Source organism: Callionymus lyra, chromosome 13 (genome assembly GCF_982586985.1).
Source record: "Callionymus lyra chromosome 13, fCalLyr1.hap1.1, whole genome shotgun sequence".
NCBI lineage: Eukaryota > Metazoa > Chordata > Actinopteri > Syngnathiformes > Callionymidae > Callionymus > Callionymus lyra.
This window is the reverse complement of record NC_141830.1, coordinates 9703974-9712963: the sequence shown is the minus strand read 5'-3', so window position 1 is coordinate 9712963 and position 8990 is coordinate 9703974. Positions and strand designations below refer to the sequence as shown.

General features: G+C 40.2%; 2 protein-coding genes across 3 annotated transcripts in view; both read left to right on the top strand.

Annotated features, from left to right (window-relative positions):
* Positions 1–225: 225 nt before the first annotated feature.
* Positions 226–3035, top strand: fbxo43 (F-box protein 43). Its single transcript, XM_087805877.1, has 5 exons — positions 226–980; positions 1060–1713; positions 2348–2450; positions 2528–2719; positions 2784–3035. The coding sequence occupies exons 1-5, from the start codon at positions 226–228 to the stop codon at positions 3027–3029; spliced, it is 1950 nt and encodes a 649-aa protein (XP_087662003.1). The 3' UTR covers positions 3030–3035.
* A 1884-nt stretch (positions 3036–4919) lies between these two features.
* Positions 4920–8990, top strand: part of rgs22 (regulator of G protein signaling 22) — an 18127-nt gene continuing 14056 nt past the window's right edge. For both annotated transcript variants that reach the window (XM_087805875.1, XM_087805874.1), the window contains exons 1-8: positions 4920–5084; positions 5156–5215; positions 5279–5307; positions 5396–5458; positions 6672–6845; positions 6923–7008; positions 7275–7402; positions 8238–8880. In XM_087805875.1, the coding sequence (XP_087662001.1) occupies positions 5191–5215; positions 5279–5307; positions 5396–5458; positions 6672–6845; positions 6923–7008; positions 7275–7402; positions 8238–8880 (1148 nt within the window). In that variant the 5' untranslated portion in view covers positions 4920–5084; positions 5156–5190. The remainder of the gene's footprint in view (positions 5085–5155; positions 5216–5278; positions 5308–5395; positions 5459–6671; positions 6846–6922; positions 7009–7274; positions 7403–8237; positions 8881–8990) is intronic.

The window sequence follows — 8990 nt, the reverse complement described above, 5'->3', positions numbered from 1 at the left end:
ATTTTAAGGTATGTTTGTGAGTCGCAGGTTTTTTAATTTATGAAACCAAATTGTGTTTTGTTCATTGACAAACATCAGATCCAGAGCAAAAGGATGTGGCTTTAGTTTTAATTTTAGAAATGGATCAAACATAACCATTGAGGAATCATTGTCAACCCTAACCTCACTCCTCTTTGTTTGCAGGCAAATTTTTCCTCTGAGTACCGACTGTGGAGCAACAAGAAAATGCAGTTCACTCCGGAATCGCACATCTTCTCCGGCGGCTGCAAAGATAAACTCCCTCATGAAGGGTCAGACAGTGGCTACTCTGGTTTCTTCCAAAGTCCACAGAGTCTGGTAGATTCCAGTCAATCTGGTTCATCTTTAACCGGCTTTGATGAAACGCCCAAAGAGAACCAGAGGCTCTGTTTTTCACCAAAAGAGCGAGCTAAACGCCTGAATAGACTTTTAGATAGAGAATGTTTATCTTTGCAGCGAACGCAACAAGCCTTTAGCTGGTGTGAGACTCCTCGAGTTCACAGAAGAGAATCCTCGGTTAGACACAGACTTCTACTCGGTAAAGCCAGTGCTGAGAAGACTGGCAAGTGTACCAAACAGACGGAACACCTCAACGGTGTCAAGTCTGGTCCGGGTCTCGGCGCCTCGCTTGAATCCGTGGACGCCGCTTTTCCTCTTAGCACTTTAGAATTGGACCAGGACCTCCAGCTCTCTGGCAGGAAGCGCCGTCTTCTCTTCTCTCAGGTGAGGACCTCCACCCTAGAGGATGGCAGACTTCACTCCGGATCGGAAAGACGAATTCCCTCGTCGGACGCTCGTTGCAACGCGTCCGACAATGATCGGCTAAGTGTTGCGAGTCCACATTTGAGCAAATTTCTACCGTCTAAGGAGATTTCCCCCATCAGCCGTTTGACAAATGACCTTTACGACTTCTCGAGTGTCTTAAGCACCCCGTCTTCCACACATACGCCCAAGTACTTGAGGTACGTATCGCCATGTTCTCTGAAATATGTGATCTGAGCTCGTACGAAGTGGATAACCGATTGACTCTCTGACTCTCAGGTCTCTGTCCGGCGACAGCGGGTTCAGCTTCCCGGCTCTCGACAAATCCCAGGACTCCTCCATTGACCACGATGGCTCCTTCCAAGAGCTTCTGTCCTCCGCCTCCAAGGGAAACGCTCCAACTCTTTCGGAATCAAAGCGACGCTCGCGTCTTCAACGCCAAAACAGACTTTCTACGCTCAAAGAAGGAGGCTCTCAGACCGAAGATGACCTGTTGCACCTAAAGGGCAAGAGCCAAAGCCACTGGAAAGACGATGTCTTCGCCGCAGACGTCACTCCCAACCACGCGACAGACGCCGATAAAGTCGTGACGGGAAAACCCTTCACGACTCCGCTGAGAACGTCCAAGTCGGAAAGTTCGGATGCGACTCCTCACAACCTGTCGCTCACTCCTGCTCTGCAGCTGGTCCACGTTATGTGTCAACATAGAGCCCAGATGTTTGTGGGTCAAAGTCCGAGCCTGAGGGAGCAGTTGAAGTCCACGGCCGCACTGGCCGAGACCCCTGTTATCCAGACCAACATGCCCTTGGCTGGATTGATTGGAAGGAAAATGGGTCTGGGAAAAGTCGACATCCTCTCGGAGCTAAAGAACAGAAATCTTGGGCATGTTCTGTCTAAAATATTTCGCCACCTGACAACAGAAAGTATTCACAGGTACGTCGTAAGTCATGGAAACTTGTACATAAGGCTTCACCAAATTCCTATGAGCTGTAATTGACTTGATGACCAGGAGAAATTATATTTTGGACCCAACATTATTTTTGATTAACTTTTCTCCCAATTTCACATCACACATTCAACTTAGTCATAGCAAGAATAATTAAAAGTGTTTTTTATTGTGTGATGAGCTACTTTCCCCGTACAAGTGCAGTAAAAGGTCTTTAGTTTAATTGTAAGACAAAAAAAGCCCGAATTACTTGTGTATAGTAAAACATTCAAACAATTCTGTAGAGTTTCTAAAAATAACATCTTGATACAAGACTGTTTTCTCATTTCTTCTTAGTCTTTATAAATGGCTTCCGGTGTCATTTTATCTCCAAATTCGACAATTCTCTTAAGTTTTAATCTTTAAAATCCAAGTTTGTAGTTTAGATTTCAGTGTATGTGAGGAAATGGACAAATGTATCCAAATGTTTACAGTTTTGAGTAAACTTAAAACCCACTTGTTAATATAAAATCTCCTGCCATTTGAAAATCTTTCCATGCCAGACTAAATTAGATAAAACTTTGACTAAATGATGTTCTATAAATCTTTGTGGAGGTAAAGGACACATGTTGTATTTCACAGGTGCAGTCAGGTGTGTAAAAGCTGGAATGAGATGATCAAGCAGGACAAGCGTGCGAGCTTCAGGAGACGGATCCACCTCAGTGAACTGGAGGAGGCTCTAGAGGTAGCGAGCGCCTCGTCGGTCTTGTGCATCCTGTCTCATGTCCAGCATTTAAAATTGATGCTCCGTTTACTCCACAGCAAAGTGGTTCTGCCCACGTCACGGACGCTGAAACCCGACTGACTCTTCTGAAAAGATCCGCCCTCAAGACAGTCCAGGCCCAGTCGAGGACCTCCAGCTTCTGCACCCCACAATCGGGGAATTGCACTTTAACCCCTTTGAACAACAGCACTTTACACTCGGCTAGCAGCAAGCGGGACAAATTCCTCGAGGTATGTTTTCATGATTTCACAGCTGATCCCTTCTCTTTGCTGATACTTTTAACTGTTCCAACAGGTCGCTAAAACGCTCTTTCACGACGAGTGTCTCAAGCCTTGCCCTCGCTGTCGGCACCCTGCCAGGTGTCACTCCATCAAGAGGGAGGGGGTCTGCAGCAACGCCAACTGTGGCTTCAAGTTCTGCACGGCCTGCCTGTGCAGCTTCCACGGGTCCCGCGAGTGTGGCAGTCAGTCTGGACAGCGTCACAAGAAGGACATTTTGCCTGGAAGTGCTCAGAGCAAGAGGAACATCAAGAGGCTATGAGAAGAAAGAAATCTCTCCACCTCTGCTTTTTTTTTTTTTTTGTTTAATCTTGCTGGTGACGATGTGAGCCACTGCATGAGATCAACATTTGTACTTTATTCTTTCTCTGTACTGTATTTTCACTACGACTCGTCCGTGTGTTTTCTAAATATGAACTTGACGATCCTTCTGTGGTTGTTGTTTACAGCGTGGAACTCGTTTCAATCCGTGACATGTTGCATTTTTAGCAGTGTTCTGTCTTAACTATTTTTTTCTTTTAAATAAATTTTAACTTTTCAAAAACGAATGTTTGGTTTAATTTTTATTCGTGCTGTCTGAGACTCCTGTGTTTGTCTTATATGTCCTAATCTTTTATAGTATACATTTTTTTGAGTATTGTTTTGATTGTTTAAACGCTTTGTGACCCTCTACAAATATAAATTACTTGAGTACTTTGGCTTCTGCGCACACTATACAACAGGTGTGGGCAATGCGTCGATCGCGATCTACCGGTCGATCGCGAAGCTGTTGCGAGTAGATCGCGTGATTTAATAAAATATGATATAAGAAAATAGTAAAGAGAGCTCTGATTCGCTGCTGTGCATGTCAATCAAATGGTTATTGCGCCGATTGGTTTACAATTTGATTGACATGCACAGCAGCCAATCAGAGCTCCCGCCTCTTCCACTGAACGCATTTAAATTTTAAATAATCCACTTGTGTGATTCATATCAGACATGTTTAAAATTAACAAATATAAACTGTTAGTTTGAATTCATGTTTTCATTTTTTTTTTGTTTTTTCATGATCACAGAAATGGAGAAATTTAAGTCTTGTGCTTCATTTAAACATGATGGACATATTGAAATGGAGGCATGGAAAGGGATGAACCCGTCTGAATTCTTTGTTGATTTTGATGAACAAAGGAAAAGGGCTTGAATTCGTGTCAAGCACAGATTCTTGCATCTGAATATTTTTTGTGCACCATTTGGGTTCGAATTAACGACCATTTTTAGTTGTTAAATCAATGCAATTTTTAGTACATGAGTCTGAACTTGTCTGCGGTGGAGGATGAGATTTAACACAGGCTGACACTGGGCTTAAGACCAGGACATTTTTGGAAGTTACTCTCAGAGGAAAAGTATCTTCTTATGAGGAAATATGCTCCTCACTGACTGACTCTAGTTATTTATGTAAGTCAGTATTTCTATGAAGATGATTAATTCCACACATCCTTCCATCATGACTGATTATCAGTCCATTCATTTCATTCATTGCAAGTCATCTGAGTGAAGTATGTAATTACTTACGATGAGCAAATTTGATGAAGGTAGATCTTTTGAACTTGATCATTATAAAAGTAGCTCGCAAACCGAAGAAGTGTGAGCACCACTGCTATACAACATATAGTCGTTAATATTTGGCGCCATCTAGTGATCAAGTATGGCTAAAAGTAATAAAGTTCACTTGTTGAGCTACAGTATGTGTATTCACACTCTTCAAAACCACTTGTTACTTGCTCTTTTATTTTATTTAACAATTATCCAATTACATTGTATTTTTAACAGACTTGGATTTATTTTTGTTTACATTTAAACAAACATTAAATTCAGTTTCACAAGTTCATTATGAATCTCTCCCTCTCATAACATTCTGTATATTTGATCTGTGTATAAATACTGCAAAAAGATCTTTCTTACCAAATAATGCAGCTTCCTTTGCTTAAATGTTTCAAAAATGTTTGTCACTTGACCATAGATGTACTTTATACTCGGATGATCCTTTGATCATGACGAGGACGACCGTATTTATCGCCTCAGTCACAGATGAAAGTTTTCAACCATTTTGAATTTCATCATAATGTTCAAAGTCACACGGTTAATGCAGAGCTTTGCAATAGAGGTATGTGAAAGACATATTGGCTGTTTCATTAGCCTTTGTATCTAGTTAAAGTTTTACCGCCTCCCCCTTCTGTTTTGAAAGTGAGTCCACTTCCATAGCAACCAGCATTCTGTAATTACAAGAGGCGGCAGAGTGCTGCTCCATTCCTGCGCCACTTTGAGCTTCGGTCCACAGGTTAGGCTTCCAAAGGCTTTTCTCTCACTATTATTTCACCTGTTCATGAACGTTTCCAATGTCTCTCATAGAGAATGAACATCAAGACTCCCAGTATATTTCCGTGATGATGATCAGGGACATTCAGACAGGTGACTTTTGAATCTTTTGTAAAGGTTGTTTGAAATCTATAATCCATGTTTCCTTCTTTTCAGAACTGCCTCATATCTCTGCTAACACTCTGGTAACCGCTTTTAAATTTTCTTTTAACCCAGAAACTCAAGGAAACTTAAAGTGATATGTTTAGTGATACTGTTGTCATCGTTTCGCAGGAAGACTTGCTGATCTGTGATGACGTGTTTACGCTCTACTTCAATGATTTCTTAAGTCTGCCGGTAAATTGCAACTTTATTTTTTGGTTTACATGTAGAATACGACATAAATAATATGATAATACGACATCATTAAAGACATGTATTGAGCCAGATATGATTTAAGGAATCTAAAGAGTGACCACGAAGATAAGGCTCACCATGAAAGTCAGTGTGTTTCAATAGATCCATAGTTTACTGTTGCTGAGCCTGAAATGGTTCCTGTCAATGCATCAGTGTAGTAAGAACAAGACTCTAAGGTGTGGATGGTGAAGTTTGTGCTACTCGAAAAAAATAACCTGACATTCTGACATACTGTATTCACTTATTATTATTTACTGATTTCAACCACCATATCAGACTTAAAGGTGCTGATTGTATGAACACCGATTCGATGTCATCTCCAAAAGGGAGAATATATTTATTCACTTAAATCTTGTCTTGTTATTTGACATCAGTTAACATAAATCTTCTGTTTACAATAACACAAAATCGTTTTGATTTAAAAAGAGCCAAGAAAATACAAGTTATTAACATTAACTCGTCTTTCTCAAACCTTTCCCTTTTTAAAGAACGAAATATTTACTTAATGGTCATTTGACGTTCTCCTTTTAGTCAATGTTCATTTTTACATTTAATCTTGTTGCTCAGTGTTTTTGTCTGAGTATATCCTAACACTGACCATTCTATTCAAGTCTTTTAAAAAGATAGTCTCCTGATAAGTCACAATTTTCTAATAAAAATGACTTTTTCATTTTTGTATACATATCTTAACCAAATGTTTTTTTTAAATATTATTTTGGTTTCAATGTACTATGTATGTTACAAATGCTGAAAACTTTAACCAAATTCCATAATAATGCATTATTTAATGCTATGTGATGAAAATAAATACCATTCAATCCTGAAAAACTAACAAAATCTTCAGATACCTGATCACCCTGGATTCATTATGAATATGTTATTGCATTGCCTCTGCTTTTTGTCCCAATGAGCGTGGTGTTCTGTATCCTTACTTTGAATTAGCCAATACAATAAAATAAAGTGCAATACATTGAGAGTCCTTTTCCACATAGAGGGGCAAAAATTACATTTTATTTTAAGTGTCTAATCATAAAAGAGTTACCTCACGTTATTTTACTGTTTAAACACAGGAAAAAACATTTAAACAGGCAGAAACCTTGATCAGAACCAGACTCCAGCTGCGTGTGATGACGTCGTCTTCTGTCGTCTTCAGTGCTTCACACCTGCTCTGCAGTACAACCAGGAGACGGGATTGTTCGAGGTACCCAGCGATGCCGCCGAGGTGGTCTCGGGTCGAATCAGAGAAGCGCTGCAGCAGAGAAAACATCAAATCCGATCAGGAGATTGCATCACGCACTTGCTGGTCGACAACCAGTACGTCGTCCGCGTGAGTGTTTCTATCAGCCTCGTGTTACTGCCGTGTTCCTTCCCTGTTTGTTTGTGACCACAAAAACTTTTTGACAGTGTCTCGACAAAGAGAAAGGACTCCAGTGGATCATAAAGAAGAAATTACCGTTCTTTCTTCAAAGCAACTGCTACAATGAATTCAGGTTTGAAACCTTTTCTTTTTCTTTTTTACTGCCTGACGCTCCTCTTGCATGCATTGATGGTTACATTAGTGTTAGACATGCTTGGCCTGCTTTCTCTCGCTTTCCATCAACATAATGTCTTTCTGCCTCGTGTGTGAAGCCTCCGGGCCGGAGATCAGGTAACACGCTGACACGGTACAAACCTTGTCGGGAAAATATGAACCTCAAATTGGTTGATTTATTACCTCTTGTTTTGTTAATGATTTTTCCGCTGGCTTGTTTACCAGACTGGCCAAGACGCTGTTTCGTTGCATCCCAAATGGCGGCGTCCTCCGGGGGAAAAGCAATTCCAGGGACAGCTTTTCTTCCACTCAGTGTTGTTTTTGCAGCTATTTGAAGGCAGAAGCCGACAGAGGTGAGAATAAAACATTAGTTTGCTCCATTACTAGGGTTGTTAAAAATATTAATACACTTAAATAAAGTAAGTAAAGTTAATTACTTAAGTAAAGTGAAAGTGAGAGGAGTGGAGTGAAAGTATCTGGATGTTCTGTTCTATGTTAGTCTTTGTATCCTTTATCTTTGTTATTTTTCTTTGATCTATGTTCCTTGTCTTTAGACTTAGATTGTGTTCTTTCTCTTTATTTCTCTTGTTCTTATTTTATTTTGATTTATTTTTGATTTATTTTTATAAAAAAATGCTGTATGTATTGGCTATTGGAAAATAACAATTTCAATAAAGTTTTACCTTACCTTACCTTACCTTAAATATTGCTATTTTAAGATATTGCATCAACATTCAACGTCGATTTTATTTAACTTATTAATTTTATTTTATATGTGGCATAGTTCTTCTATGGTTTATATTTAAAAAAAAGTGTGTACAAAATAAAATAATTCGATTTTTATTTACAATTAACATGCAAATATTCTGATTATTTTTGTGTTGCAAATAAACTTACAGCCGCTAGATGGCAGCAGTCAGCCAAAGAAACAATGAAACCCTCAAAGATCTCGTCAATGACTGAGGACTAGTGGATACATTAGACTCAAAAAGCTTTAAAAGCTGACTGTTGGACATATTTGGGTTTAAAAACCGAAGAAAGCAAGAGTCATGTGATCTGTAAATTCAGCAACACCAGAGTCAAGTACTTGACAATACTACAATATATACTTGTTACTACAGTATCACAATATATCGATGCCCCTGTATCGTGACATTATGTAATTTAACTTAAAATCTGTGTTTTCAGTATCTATGAAAGTGGATCACCTCAAGTGTCTGTTCTACAGCCAAAAGAGGAAAAGCCGAAAGATATGTTCGAAATGTGCTTCCCGTTGTCCTCGGCCACCCACTGACCCCGGGGGTCACCCTAATGGGCCAAGCACCACCATCTTGTCTGAGGAACCGTCCACTCTCGGGGACCAGCAAGAGTCCAGGTCCTCCAGCTCCTCCAACGAGAGGTCTCACGACGACCCGTTGGAGGAGCTGGTGCAGAGTCTGGTTCAGCAGGTGCTCCGGGATGTGCTGCTCATGATGAATGAAGAACTAACACAACAGGGCGACCCGTCCTGTGAAAGTAAAGTTTGCCAGTGTTCACCTGACAAGGAGCATGAGGAATGGAAGCAGGACGAGAAAGGTCACGATGACATGGACGCAGGCGAACAGGAAGAAAAGGCGGATAAGACGGATAAGGCGCTGGACAGCGGGGGCTCGGACAGGGACAGGGACCGTTTACTAGGCATTTGTTGCCATGACGCCTGTTGCCATAACGGCAGACCGGGCTTAGATGAGTTTAAAAAGTTTTTGTGTGGATCATTGGGGGACAAGATAATGAATCTTTGGCTGGATATTGAAAGACTCAACGCCATAAAGCTCAATGAGCGCAAAGAAAGGTGAATATTTTTCTTATTAAAAGATGAAAACATGGTCCTTAATTATACATTTTTGGAAGTATATCAGTTTATATTGATTCTAAAAGGCTTTAAATTAAAAAGAAAAAAAA

Bases quoted from the DNA above. Each gene is read 5' to 3' on its own strand.
- fbxo43 (XM_087805877.1), top strand. From the start codon at position 226: ATGCAGTTCACTCCGGAATCGCACATCTTCTCCGGCGGCTGCAAAGAT. The intron at 1,714-2,347 runs GTACGTCGTAAG...TGTATTTCACAG, and splicing joins ACAACAGAAAGTATTCACAG to GTGCAGTCAGGTGTGTAAAA. The intron at 2,720-2,783 runs GTATGTTTTCAT...CTGTTCCAACAG, and splicing joins AGCGGGACAAATTCCTCGAG to GTCGCTAAAACGCTCTTTCA.